Source organism: Beta vulgaris, chromosome 5, assembly GCF_026745355.1.
Source record: "Beta vulgaris subsp. vulgaris cultivar EL10 chromosome 5, EL10.2, whole genome shotgun sequence".
In the NCBI taxonomy this organism is placed as follows: domain Eukaryota; kingdom Viridiplantae; phylum Streptophyta; class Magnoliopsida; order Caryophyllales; family Amaranthaceae; genus Beta; species Beta vulgaris.
The window spans coordinates 4371361-4385690 of NC_079206.1; the positions used below are offsets into that span (position 1 = coordinate 4371361).

The 14330-nt window shown below is 33.7% G+C and overlaps 2 protein-coding genes across 3 annotated transcripts; one reads left to right on the forward strand and one right to left on the reverse strand.

Moving 5' to 3' along the window:
* The first annotated feature begins 2570 nt into the window (after positions 1-2570).
* On the forward strand, positions 2571-5255 carry LOC104892299 (remorin). The gene is made up of 5 exons (XM_010678186.4): positions 2571-2889; positions 3439-3519; positions 3607-3694; positions 4333-4414; positions 4799-5255. The coding sequence occupies exons 1-5, from the start codon at positions 2745-2747 to the stop codon at positions 4991-4993; spliced, it is 591 nt and encodes a 196-aa protein (XP_010676488.1). The 5' UTR covers positions 2571-2744; the 3' UTR covers positions 4994-5255.
* Positions 5256-5981: 726 nt separating this feature from the next.
* LOC104892300 (L-ascorbate oxidase homolog) lies at positions 5982-11630 on the reverse strand. 2 transcript variants are annotated; one of them, XR_007274641.2, is made up of 9 exons: positions 11096-11630; positions 10883-10992; positions 9218-9488; positions 9026-9128; positions 8045-8756; positions 7622-7700; positions 7013-7529; positions 6440-6866; positions 5982-6333 (listed from the first exon to the last, which is right to left on the reverse strand). XR_007274641.2 is itself a non-coding variant. In XM_010678187.4 (7 exons), the coding sequence occupies exons 1-7, from the start codon at positions 11237-11239 to the stop codon at positions 7494-7496; spliced, it is 1455 nt and encodes a 484-aa protein (XP_010676489.2). In that variant the 5' UTR covers positions 11240-11630; the 3' UTR covers positions 6917-7493. The 2 variants fall into 2 exon arrangements, 1 of the variants encoding a protein (XP_010676489.2); XM_010678187.4 differs by lacking the exons at positions 5982-6333; positions 6440-6866 and having other exon boundaries at positions 6917-7529.
* Positions 11631-14330: the final 2700 nt, after the last annotated feature.

Genomic DNA, 14330 nt, shown 5'->3' on the forward strand with positions numbered 1-14330 from the left:
GATTAGGTTAGGATTTTGGTATTCGGACTTAAGGGAGTTCGGCTTAAGTTTAGATCGGTATCATGTTGGGTTGGGTTCTGTTATGTTCATATATAACTGGGCTAGGTTAATTCCAAATCGGGATGGATCGGTTGAAAAACTTAATTATGTCGGATCGAAACATATTGCATGCGGGTGGACTCGTGGGTTATATATCTTTTTGACACCCTGCAGGTTCATATTGTGTTATATAGTCAAATATACCTTACCGACATGATATGATCTTTTTATATTCTAAGACTTCAATAAAGAAAAGCTCTTGATTCTTGAAGTTGATGGAGATGTAGTTTGTTTTTCTTGTATTTTAGTTATGCTTTCTATATCACCACGATTAAGAGGGAGAAAAGATAAGCAACTCCAGAATTTTCCAGTAGAAAGAATGCTGAAAGGAGCTTTCTTTTTAGGTGGCCAAATATGTGCTCATTAGTGGAATTGCAACAACTCAAAAGCATCTAATTAGCAAGTAAATCTATAATTTGTGGAATATATAATTTTTTGTGGACGTAGAAGTGGAGTGTAAAGCAGAAAGAGGTCATTTGCCAACCCAATAACTGTGTCCCACACTTTTTGGGCCAGTAGATACGGTCAAAAGACGAACAGGCCACATATGATATCTGATTGATTAGCTACAATAAGAAATATCTGGGAAGAAGTAATTTGGATAAAAGAACCACTAAGAAATTTTGGGACACATATTTACTTTCCTTTGGAAAATAACAAAAGGTAAAGAGATAGAATCCTAGGGACACCTAACACCTTTCATGCATTTACTAGCATTGATGCATATTGTGGGCCGACATGCTTGTTTTAATAATTTTGTCGCCCTTGAGTCCTAACATTTTAGTTTATTTCAAAGCGAATAGTATTGACTACTGAGATCATGTTCTTTTAGATTTATGTTCAGTTAAATTTAGCGCAGTATAATTCAATTTAATCAAAATAAGTTATAGTTCAATTCAGTTAAAATAAGTTCAATTCAGCCAAAATAAGTTCCAGTTCAATCAGAATAAATTCAAAAGAACATGACTTTTTTTTTTTGAAAGAGAAATTTCATTAATTTAAGGCCAAACGGCATCTACAATAGATATCAAAGAAAAACAAGATACAATTAAACAAGATTAAATCAAATTCGTATTCGAAGAAACTATAATGAACCAAATCGAGCAATACAGCGCAGCCCCTGTATTTGCTGAATCAAATAGCTATTGATGAGGAAATCTATCATTCTGACATGTTTAGGAAGAGCATTCTTGATCGAACATGTTAACCGCATCCGAGATTCACAATACCTTCATGTTGAAGTCTCGAACTTCAACAATAAGAACAATTTACTCATAATAAAAACAAAAAAACTACACTCACAACTCCCATAGGGAAGAAGGAGATCTCCACAACGGAGACTAAAAACCCCATAACAAGGTTTGAAGAAAACTCATAAAGAGATACTAATTTATTCAACAAAACAAGAAAATGAAATAAAAACTGAAAATAAAAGCGGAAAAGGGGCTTACCATGGATGAAATCATCCATGGCATCCCCTAATTGATGAAGAAGGGGTAGAGAAGGCTAGGGTTTTAGAGAGAAAAAAGAGAGAGGGCTAGGGTTTTTTTTTCTTTATTCTGATGATAATTTTATTTTAACTAAACAATTCAAAAAAATATTATAGTACCATTCAAAAAAAACAAAAAATTAATTACCACTCTATTTTTTATTAGTTTATCTTTTTTTTTGGTACAAAATATTATAGTACCATTCAAAAAAAAGTTATTAAATAAAGACAATTCAGAAAGTTAGGAAAGTGAGTAAACTAATAAAAACAATCATTTATAGTGCAATATTGGATGTATCTAAGACACATTTTGTTGATTTTTTTTTATGACAATAGGACCAGGTCAGGGCAACGATTAGCGTCTTTCCAATCCAATATAAGCCTAGACATCTTGAGGTTCGGAAAAAATAGTAAAAGAATCTCACCTTGTTTCTAGTGAAACTTAAACAAAAGAACTCAAAATAATACTAGGTTATTTTCTAAAATAGTTATTATAGCTACCACTTAACGTTCGATCGATGATAATCATGATCTCTCCCATCAAAACAACATAGAATTTTCCTAATTAAATCACTCATGTTGTGTAGTAGATCATTATCTAAATTATCAGGCAAAAATTACAAAATAAAAGTAATCAATATTCCCTTTCAACTCACAAAAAAGAGTAAAGCAAATCTTTACTTTAGATAAGGTTATAATTAATTAAATCTAACATGTTTAGTTACAATTAGAGGAAGATTATCATTTTCCTCAGCTCCATGAAAGTCAATAACATACCATAACCAATAACAGAAATACTAGTCTCATGCAATATTTGTTACAGTATCCAAATATCCCACACTCACTGACCCACATCTGAAAAAAGAATAAAAATTAATATAAAAAAATTATTTTTTTATAATTACAAAAAATAAATAAGTTCTGAAAATCTCAGCTGTATCTTTGATATGCCCTCCTGGCACTCCATAAATTATTATATACTCCTAATTTAACTTGGCCCCCATCTACTTTCATCTTCTTCATCATCATCTTCTCTTTTTTCTCTCCAACTACCAAATTCATTCCTCCTATTTGTTTTCTGGGTATTTTATTCTTCATTCTCCATAATTAAACCAAATTGTGAATAATTAGTGTAATACCCAAAAACACAGCAAAAATGGCTGAAGAAGAACCAAAGAAAATAGTAGAAGAGAAAGTTGAAAAAAAGGAAGAAACTCCCAAAGATGTTACTCAAGAGAAGAGTGTGGATCCTGTTTCTGATCACAAAGACTCTGACTCTAGGCCTCCTGCTGCTGATGAAAGTAATTTTTTTTCCACTTGTTTTCATATTTTATTAGTATATAATTATAATTATATATTAGCTGGGTCATCTTTGCAATTATAGATAGGAATTGGGGTTAGACTTAAATGGTGAGCTTTTTCATCTTTCGTAGCAAGGTTTAGGGTTCAATTCCTATCTCAAACATATGCTTCGGATTTAAGGAGGAATGAAGTTGGGTGTCTGGCTTGTAATGGACCTCTGGGTGGGGGCCTGTGCGAGGACCGCCCACGGACTTTCTTCTTACCAATTTTTTTTATTAATTATAATTTTTGCAAATATATACATACATATTAATATATATAGGTAAGTTGTAGTTTTTGATATATGCATGTGTAAGGGCTAATGATAAACATTAAATGTTTTTAAAATATATAGAGAATCATAAATCGATGGATGTTATTAATACTTATTTATTGCTTAATATTTTCATTTTAAATTTTGTATATCAATTTATTAACTGATAATTCAAATTTGATGATATGGGTATGTTTAGTCTAAAAAAAGTGGTTAATTTTGGTAATTGTGACAGAGGCTATAGTGCCAGTAACAACACCAGCACCAGCTCCAGAACCTGAGAAGAAAAAGGCTTTAGGGGGTTCATTGGACAGAGGTACAATATCTATAACAATATGTCATTTCATTAAATTCATGCTTTACAAAATCTATATGAATAAAATAAAATTGTTGTGAATTTCAGATATTGTGTTTGCTAATGTTGAAAAAGAGAAGACTGTGGCCCTCGTGAAAGCATGGGAAGAGAGTGAAAAATCCAAGGCCGAAAACAAGTATGTGATTCTTATGAATTTGTGACGTGTTTGCTAATGTACGTTTTGTATTTTGTTTATGATCGCTGCCTTGTTGAAGGTATGTATTTTTTTTGTCTAGACGGTTTGTATTATTTTGCACATATTAAGAGAATGAATTTGAAATTCGTAATAAGATTGAAAAGTTCTATACAATCAACTAAATCTTATCCTAAATCAAATTCAATATCAGTTTGTTTTAAGTGAAACACTTGTCTCAAAAAGCTCTCACATAAATGAGAGGAGTGTTTCACTTATTTTGGAACGGAGAAAGTATATACTAAGGTATACCGTGTGAATGGTGATGTTACTTGAACTTATTCTTTTGATAAATTAATAATTGGTAATTAGATTATATTACTGAAAATAGAATATCCCAAGTGTAGCTGGCTTAAAACCCATTAATTTTCTATTACGTACTAAGCATTTAATTAACGAATCTTGTTTATTAATAAATAATAATGCTTTTGTTGCAAGTTCTGAGAAGTTAATAATTTTATCTGAGTTGTCTATTTTTATGTTGAATTACTCCATCCTAACTTATGAAAGTGGTAATTGCTACACTTTGTAATTGACAAAAATAGAAGTTAACTTTGTCGGATTTTATGAACATTGAACAGGGCATGTAAAAAGTTGTCAGATGTAACTTCATGGGAAAACAGCAAGAAAGCTAACATAGAAGCTCAGCTCAGAAAGATTGAGGTAAAATTAATATCCATTTTAGCGCAGTATATTACTCGTTCCATTTTCCTTTGTTGTTCTTATTTGTAATCTTTTTGTAAAATAAAATAAAAATTGTGAAACGTCGTCTCAAAATTACTTAAAATCGCCCCAAATTTATTTTTATAGACTATTTTACCCTTTCTTTCTTCCACACCACCTGCCACCCCTTGCCACCACCGTCCACCCGCTATCACCTTCCTCCCCACTGCCACCCGCCACCTCCTCCACCACCTACCTGAAAGCATGCGAAGTCAAAACACGAATAACTTTCGAAAATACAGGGAGTACTTTATATGTTTCCTCTTATTCTTCTGATCAGTTTCAAATAGGAAGAACAAATTAAAGCTATGGAATAAATTTCAGGAAAAACTGGAGAAAAAGAAAGCAGAGTATGCAGAAAAGATGAAAAACAAAGTAGCAGAAGTTCACAAATTAGCTCAAGAAAAGAGGGCAATGATTGAATGTCAAAAAGGAGAAGAAGTTCTTAAAGCAGAAGAATGTGCCGCAAAATATCGTGCAACTGGCCATGTACCCAAGAAGTTTTTGGGCTGTTTTTAGATGCTCATATTTCATTAATCAATTTGCAAATTATTACTGTTGAAAAAAAAAAAGTATGGAAGTGGTTTTGTGTAATTTATTTTAAAGTCATTTTCAATTGTTTGGTATCTTGATTTTGATTGTCAATGTGTACAGTAAACATTTTGTCTTGTGTGATTATTAGTACTCCACATCATGTTGAGTGTTGTGTGCTTTCACAATATGGTTACTGTAGATTTTTCTTTGCTAAAGATTGATAAAAAGTTGCCGACATTTGCGTTCACCGTATAAGTCTCAACGATATTTTAGAGCTGCCACTTTAGCATCGATACGACACTATTATCCGACACAAAGCAATAGTTTTCACCACAAATGCTAATTTTTTCTAAGGGCTACTTTCAATGTGTTCTCATTTGCCTTAGATTTCTGCTGAATTAAAAATATTCTAATACTTCTTTTTTGTTTTGTTTTATTTTATTTTAATACTTCTTAGATTAGTGTGTCACTTCGCAACTCATATTATGATTATACTTTCTCCGTTTTTATTTAATTGTTACATTTTTTATATATGGGTGTTTCTTTTTAATTGACGTATTGTTCAACTTTTTCTTATTTGAAGTACTTGGCTCACCATAAAGTATTACTATTATATCTGTTTTTCTCGTTTTCCACCCAAAAGTATTGCTTTTTCACTTTTCCTCATTATTTTACGTTAAGGCTCCGTTTGGTTGGACGTAAAACATTTTCAGTGTAATATGATTTCCATGGAAAACAATTTACAATGAAAAATACAATTCCAAAATTAATTTTCCGTTGTTTGGTTCATGTCAGAAAGATAAGATGAAAGGAAAATGAAAGGGAAAATAAGGAGGTAGTAAGAGGAGTGTACAAGAGAGATAAAGAAAAGGAAGGAACATAGTTTTCCCTTCATTTGGAAAGGAAAATGGTTTTCCATTATTGGTAGAGCAATTTTACTCCAGGTAAAAATGGTTTTACACTCCTTTGTAAATCAAACAATGTAAAATTAAAAATAGAGAAAAACAGTTTTCCAAGAAAATGTTTTACACCCTATCAAACAGACCCTAAATAGGTCAACAAGTACCCACCAAAAAATTAAAATTGACATTGGCTATATTGTTGTGCATACAACAATGTAACAATTAAAAAAAACGGATGGAGTATTAATATATGGAGAAGATCAAATATAGCTCCAACTAGGTATAGCTGAGAATTCAGTATGCGGGATCTTTGGAAGGAAGGCTGTCCATTGTGGGAATCCTTGTGATCCTTGTTTATAAGATTAATCCAGCAGGTGTTCAAGAGGAGGTGTCTATCTCAGAATTCAACAAGACTCTTGTAGCCTGTAGGATTGTACTTAATTATGTGTTCAAAGAAATCTCATTTCCACTCTCCATAGAGTGTATTAAGCAGTGTAAAACTCAACAGCTTAAATTTGAGACTACTTACCTGTTCAAGATTGTCTTGACCCATCGTATGACAAGCTGAATATGGAGAATTTGTTGATGAAGCATATGATATGTGATTGGTGGCGGAGATGTATTCAGTGCTTGTAAATTGAAGGATATCGCGTTCACAAGAGAGTACTGTTGTTGTGCACATGTGAGTTGTCTCACATTGGAAAAAGAGGAGAGAAAGTACTGCAATATAAGCTAGAGGAGCTACTCCTCTGGGCTTGTATGTGGACCAAACTCTCCTCCTCCGTACTGGGTTGCCCAAACCCAACTTCATGGATAGTATAGAGTTGTGGATGATGATACTGATACTTCTTTCTATCTTTCAACTATTAAAACCGTCTGATTTCTTTACTGGTAGTATCGAACAATACTTAAGTGCGTTGCCTGTAATTTCACAACTTTCTACTTCCATGTCTTGGCTGTACATTTTCCAATTTCAGTGAGTTTATTGTTTACATAAGAGAAAACATCAAAAAAATTCTTTTTTACTACACCAAAGTGATTCTGCATATTTCATTACACAGTGAAAAAAGATATGTAATTGTAGAATAAGAAAAAATCACACCTATTGACTTACTCCCTCTTTCTGGAATAAATCATCACATTAAAAATCATTCTGCAAATAAAAAAAGAAGTTGTGATCATCAAATAGTGAAAATCACGTCTCGTGATTTACTCCCTCTGTCTGCAATTAACTATCAGGCTATCAACCTAAAAGAGTAATTTGAACTAGTAATGATGTTTGACAGGAGATAGTAGAATTGAATAAACTGCCAAAGCCTCTGATAAATTAAGCGGTGGGATGTTGGGTAAGTTTCTTCCGTGAACACGCCAGTCAAATCCATCTCTATAATCCAGTTTGATGTAGCCTGGTTATAGTTATGGCCGCATTTGGGAATTGACGAGTCCCTTCTTATGTCCGACAGCTTGTCCACAGAGAAGAGCATTGCTTGGAATTGGATATTCATCCCTCCAAGAATCAGCAGGTGAATATACTCGAAGATAAAATTGCTGTCCCAGATACTGGCGTGCCCAGTTTTCAGATCTTATATTCCACATTCCGACATTGTCTTTGGGTAGACCTGTTAAAATCCAAAAAGCATCAAATAAGATTCATCTAGACTAGGCTTGTACAAAACGATAGGGCGATATATTAGCTTTGGTAAATCAATACCTGCACACTGCATCTTGAAATCGCATCTCTTAAATTGTAGGACGATCTGCTAGCAGGCGACCAGTCTCCTCCATCCATTCTGTTCAAATTCACACATAACAGAAGTCAGATAATCTACTGATGTTCGAACAGGTTTGTATTGCCAGATTAGTTTAAAGAGAAGACAAGTCTTTGTAGTTAAAATAAAAAGTAGGAAACATTATTGCTATACAAAAAAAGCTAAATTTTTATGATGCCGAAGCTGTATTTCTATTTCTTACCAAATCGTCATCCAACTTCTATTTTCTATACCAATACATTGCTAATTGCTATAATGCTAGGAATTTTATGATACCAATCTGCCAAACTCTCTATTACCACACTAATATGGCAATTCGACTGGTTCCTACTAATTATGAATTCAAAGTAAAATGAACTTCTTACCCTACAATAAAAAGAACATGGCCGTCAATGTGCCAAGACTGGACTGAGTCTTCAGGGTTCTCAAACACGACTTCAACAAATGCTCGGTAGTCAGCAGCCATGACGGAAGTTTGCAGATAGCCACCACCAGAAGTAGGATTATCTGGAATGCTTCCAAGAGTGAAAACACCTGATATCTTGAAGTAGTCAGCAAGTTTCAATGGTGTATCTGCTGGGATGAAAGATACACCATTCACTGCGTATCTCTGCTTCCCGTTAATTACTGGAGCAGAATTTGCTAGCCTGATGGTACGTGTGGTGTTGATCATTCCATAATGATAGGAGCCTTGAGGATTAGGCCTTGGCCCACTGGCTGTCAAATTTTGCCTGACGGATCTGGCCTGGTTAATAGACCAATCAATCTGAGTGGTGGGCCCCCCAGGAGGAAGGCCTGAAACACTAGCTGCTGAGTTACTATAGTGGAGAATGGAGGTGGTAGTAAGTACGTCAGTGGTGAAACGGGATGAAACAACGACGTAGTAATCCTTTGGAGGTTGATCCATTGTAACTAGGATGGTGTATGATTGTCCCAAATGAACATCAAGGGAAGAATAGGTATTCTGGAGAGTGTGGTCACCCTCTGTCTCTACAAGTATGAATTTGTGTCCGTCAATTCTAAAGTTGATTGAAGTTGCTATCCCAACATTAGATATCCTGAACCTGTATGTTTTTCCTGTTCAAAACAATCATCCAATACCCAAGAATAAACCACATTATTTTTTAAGTATTTTCTATGCACTAATGATATCCACTACTATTTATATGGGTTTTGTTTGGTTGGATGGGAAACATTTTCAATGGAAATTGATTTTACACGAAAAATATTTTCTCAAGGAAATAACAATTTTTAATGTTTGTTCACAACCCATATGAAGGAAACTGGAAAATTACTTTTCCTGGAAAATGTTTTGCTCCTAACCAAACACTCTCGTAATGAAGTACCTTGATCAACTGTAAACGTAAATCCACTTGGTCCACGGCCATTGATGATAAGTCCATCAGGGGAAGGTAAATCTTTTCCACCATCTAAGATCGCTTTTAGATCCTGCATATTGGAGAGGGGTGGGGATTCAGTATATGAACACTTTCAAGTTAAAAAAACATATTCCTTTTAACTTGAAACGTTCCACTTACTGTGTGATTCATTTTATACCAGTCTCCAGCAAGAACAGTGAAGTCTCCCGCAGGGGTAGGGTAGGGGACAGGTATCAAGGGTCGGCTATCGATTCTGATGCCACCATAACCACCCGCGGCTTTGTGGAAAGCAAGGGATGGGAAGTAATAGTAACTACCAATTTGATCTTTAACTTGAAGGACATATGTGAAGTTCTGTCCTGGAGGAATGGGACAGTTTGTACCATATACACCGTCCTGCCATGAGTTTCTTCTCTGTTGTATGCCATTCCTACTCATTCAATGAAAAAAACCTCAAGATTTTCAGGTTTCAATTTTACTCTTCTAATTTACAGTAGAAAAGTAGAGCAGTAACTATAAAATGTAGTGATTTTTTTTAATTTTTTCAAAGATTATTAGAAATGCAGTCAATTTCACTCTTCTGTAACAAAGTGGCAATATTTACTAATCAAAGATTTGAAAGAATTAAGAGTTGACCTTAGCATATAATTATAGAAGTATATCTTAAAATCTCTTCTATATGCTTCCATTGCCTTTGTTATAACATCAAAAAAGAACATCTGCCCACACTCAAATGACTGTGGCATCATGACTTCATGAGTAATCCCATATATGCATTACTAACCAATCCGTGCTTGTGAGTAAGCCTATACATTGCTCTATTACAATCTTAGAACTTTTTATTACTAACCCAAGGGCCAAGATATGCATGATTAGTAACCTACATGGCCACATCACACAATTATGAACTAATATGTGGCACAATACATACAAGTTTCTGTAGAATATGTTTACAAAGTCCTGGATACTTCATTCTTTCGTAAACATAGATTGCAAAACTTAAATCAAGGGCTCATGCATTATGTAGGCGATAATCCTTCACTCATTGATTGCTACATATGGTCTAATCCAATTCACATTCGATACATTTTTGTATGTCGATTTGTTGATTATATAAGCCACGAGTTGCAGCAAGAACAGAAGACAATTTGGTACAATCTTGACCATAATCTCTAAGAGACCAGAATTCAAAGTATTGCCTTTCTTTAACTCCCCCCCTCTTTCAATCAATATATCAAACAAGAGAATTGAAAAAGAAGACACACACAATCACCTACCAATAATAGCATGTTAACATAATTTTGTAACAACCTAACAATAACATAATTTTGTAACAACCTAACAAGTAGCAATTGTGAATCTACCCAAATAAAGTTCCAAATTAAAGTACAGAACAGGTCTTTTTCCCCAAAAAATTGACCGGTTCATCTCTGAGACAAAAACGGAACAAAACATATCCCAAGACTTCAACATTATATTCAACAACTACGACTGCATATCTAGATCAAACGGCAGTATATATTCACAATAGCATATTTTACTTCTAGTGGATGTCATCTAACTTAGTTGGTAAAGTCTTATACGGTGGTACCCAAAACCTCGGATCAAATCCCAACTACATCACTACGCTTAGTCGCTCATTTACACCCAAAAAAATTTACTTGAAAAGTGTATATTGGTGGCATTTTAATTATGAACATGTCATTTGATCTACAGATTATGAGCAAATTATATGGAATTTCCCCAAAAAAAATGAACAAAAAGGTAAAAGTAAACATACAACAAACTACGCCAAAAAAGGAGGAAGGGAAAAGAAGAGTATACCAAGAAAGGAGGAATGGTTCGTCCAAACTATTAAAAACACTAACAATTAAATTGTCATTGGTAACTGCCTCAATTGGTGGTCCTGGAAATTGCCCATTTATCAAAATTCCCTGTTTCACAACATTACATCAAAAAACCATTTAGATAATCTTTAGCAAACAACAATCAAATTTCCCAAATGAACTAAAAATCTCAAATAATAATATGATATACCTGTTGCTTAACACCAAGAGGATAAATATCACCATAAGTGACATTCCATGTGTAAAATCTATAAGGGCTCTCAGCTTTACTGCTTGTGATTATGAAGAAGAAGAATAACACAAAATAACAAACAATCTTCTTCAAAGTTTTCATCTTTCTAACTCAGTGAGTGACTCACTCACTCAATGACTCGCTATTGAAATGCAAAGTTAATAAAAGTGGGAAATGGTCTACTAATAATGGAGAAAGGAAGGAACTTGTATGTTAAGTAACAAATCTACTACATGTTCACTTCATTATTATTATTATTTGTCTCTCTTTTTTGTAACTTTAAGAAAAAAAAGTTGAGGCGCGTCTCTTTTAATTTATATAGGGAGTAGAGACAGAGTATGATTCTGTTGGTAAAATAGAGAGGCGCGGGTATGGAAGTATGAAAGAGAGAAGAAATAATAATTGAGTAAAATGGGGTTGTCGGTGGTAAAATTATGGTTGAGAGATGAAAGTTTGGAGTCGTCACTCCCATAAATAGGATTTATTAATCTCCTCTCTCCTTCTGAGTTCTGAGTAAGAGGGCCATTGCGCAGACAAACAAATCAATCCCTCCATTAGCTGTACTCAACACTCAACAGGGGCGCGCAGTTCCTAGCTGATGGGAACCTTCTTTTTTTTCCCTATTTCCGTGGCTAATGGTTAAGATTGAGGTGTTGTGAATGATAGGTCACATGTTCGAATCTCCCCTTCTATTCTTTGTACTTTGTACCGCCTTCGTGGCTCATATGGATTAAAAAAAATTATATGGGGTTATTTAGAGGTTGTTATTGGGCGGGCCTAATCGGACCTAGTCCTAAACCACCTCGTAAATATTAGTCTGGACCTTTAGATGATTGGGTTTGAATCGGTTTGAAATCGAGTAATTAGATGGGTTCTTGTGGGCCAAATTAGTGAGTGGGAAAATCGGCCCGGTCCTAGCTTTGAACCGGACTACGATCTGCAGTTAACCCTGAACAGGTTCGTTAAATCAAACGAGAAAATGCAAAAAGATACTCCATCCTTGGCCTAGTTATAAAAAAACATTAGTGTATGTGAACAGTATCGAAAATTATTACTGCAAATGCTAGTGCATATACAATTAAAATGTAAAATTCAAAACTCGTTTTCATTTACGCAAAATAAGACACTGAATTAGTGAGCCAAACATGAACCGGTGCGAGCCTGAACCGAGGTTAAACTGGTTCGGGTTTGAGAAAATCCAACCCTGAACGTGAACCGGACCAGTAAGCTGATCAGTACAGTTCAACTGTTCAAGTTCACGCCGAGATGAACCGGCCCAACCCAGCCCGTGGCCATGCCTAGGGTTATGATATACTTTCTCCGTCCTCTTTTTCTATTGCAATAATTGAGTTTTACACTATTCACTCAACACATTTCATCAACTATCGTGATTTCGTTGCCAACAAGAAAAACTATCGTAACTTTTACGAAAGGAAAAATATGGTCACATGGGGTCTTGTTAGATTTGTCTCCATATATACTTTCAAAATATCAATTTTTTTATAATTTTCACTAAAAACGAATAAAAGATATTAAGAAATAAGTTGTACATTGGTAAGCGTGAAAATTAGAAACTCAATTGTTGCAATAGAAAAAGAACGGAGAAAATATGTACCCTCAAGAGACTAAAAAAAAGGAACTCCCTACATTTCTAATTACACGCAACATAATGCTGGGGGTAAGGATCGAACCCCTGACCTCAAGGATCAGAGGGGAGTGCTCTACCACATGAGCTAGCTCCTCATCCTTACACGCAACATTTTTATAATAAACCATATACATCTATCAACTTTATCTCTTCCTCTTACAGATGTATCCTTCCTCCATTTTTTTTACTTGCAACGTTTGGGTTTGCATAAGGACCAAGAAGAGAAATAGAACGAAAGGCAAAAAAGAGAACCTTATGTGCTAGGAGAAAGAAAGATAGAAGTACATACTGCTAAAAATCAAAAAGTTAATAAGAAATTGTCAAAAGTGGAAAACATTGCAAGTAAAAAAGAGGAGGACTTAAGAAACAATATAGTCAAATATGATCTTATTTGATTCGTGTTAATGCTACTTTCATAATATTAGATTTTTTTTTTTATAATTTGAACTTATACATAATTAAATATATTAAAGAACAAAGTAGTGAATTGCATAGCTTGTAGGCTTGAAAATATTGCATGTATTTAGAAACCGAATAATAAGTATTAAATATATTTTATAATATAGTAATAGTATCTCCGTTTTTAATTAATGTATATAGTTAGATTTTTACTGTAACTAAAGAAAAAACTAAAATAGTACTTTACGAGAGGAGAGGAAGAAAAGTATGATAAAGAAGATAAAAAGTAATCATAAAGTACATCATATGAGGCATTGAATTGGACAATAAGTGCAATCATCTATTAGTAAGTTTTGTGTAAGATGGTCTTACTTTGTGTCCTAGAATGATGACTTTGTAGTTAAAGAGATCAATTTATAAGTTTAAAAGGATTATTTTAGATAATAAGTGACCTTATATCATAAGGGTTCAATTCTACCATGAATGATCCTTTTAAGAAATCAAGTTACTCTCGTCTTACCATAAAAACGATCTTATATAAAATTTTGTACTTACTAATTGTGTCCAAAAATGGTAAAATACACTTTTTAGAATAAAAGAAACACTTAGAAAAGAATATGAAGGAGTAGCTTCACTTTTCTTTTCTTTTTGGTTTGGAACATTGATTAAAATAATTTTATCTTTCAATTATACATAAAATATGATACAACATCAAGGATTTGATTTATCATCATTGGCCAACTTTCACATATTTTGCAAATCATGCTCAATGGATTTGAAATCTCGATATTTTGTCAAATTAAATAAAATTAATACTAAAATTTCTTTTGAAATATTCGTCAAAACTCCAAATAAATTGTTGTTTTTCTTAGTCTAAATTAGAAAAAATACTCCATGTATTCAGTTAATTTATTTGAGTTTAATAATTCTATTGTCAGTTTGATCTTTGATACTCTTTGGTACTACATCGCCTTATATTATAACCTTAGTACGTTGGAACTCTCGACCACCGCAATTGCAGTAATGTACTCGTCTTCTACTTGATAAAAAAAAACAATGATCTCAAAATGCTAAGAACATGGTTGACTTCATCTTCATTATTATGCTCAACAACCTATAGCTCGGAACATATAGTGATAATGTTCT

Excerpts from the sequence above, each read along its gene's own strand:
- LOC104892299 (XM_010678186.4), top strand. The coding sequence starts at position 2,745 with ATGGCTGAAGAAGAACCAAAGAAAATAGTAGAAGAGAAAGTTGAAAAA. Across the intron at positions 3,520-3,606 it reads AGGGGGTTCATTGGACAGAG|ATATTGTGTTTGCTAATGTT; the intron begins GTACAATATCTA and ends TGTGAATTTCAG. Across the intron at positions 4,415-4,798 it reads CTCAGCTCAGAAAGATTGAG|GAAAAACTGGAGAAAAAGAA; the intron begins GTAAAATTAATA and ends AATAAATTTCAG.
- LOC104892300 (XM_010678187.4), bottom strand. The coding sequence starts at position 11,239 with ATGAAAACTTTGAAGAAGATTGTTTGTTATTTTGTGTTATTCTTCTTC. Across the intron at positions 9,489-10,882 it reads GAACCATTCCTCCTTTCTTG|GAATGGCATACAACAGAGAA; the intron begins GTATACTCTTCT and ends TTGAATGAGTAG. Across the intron at positions 9,129-9,217 it reads GGTATAAAATGAATCACACA|GATCTAAAAGCGATCTTAGA; the intron begins GTAAGTGGAACG and ends TCCAATATGCAG.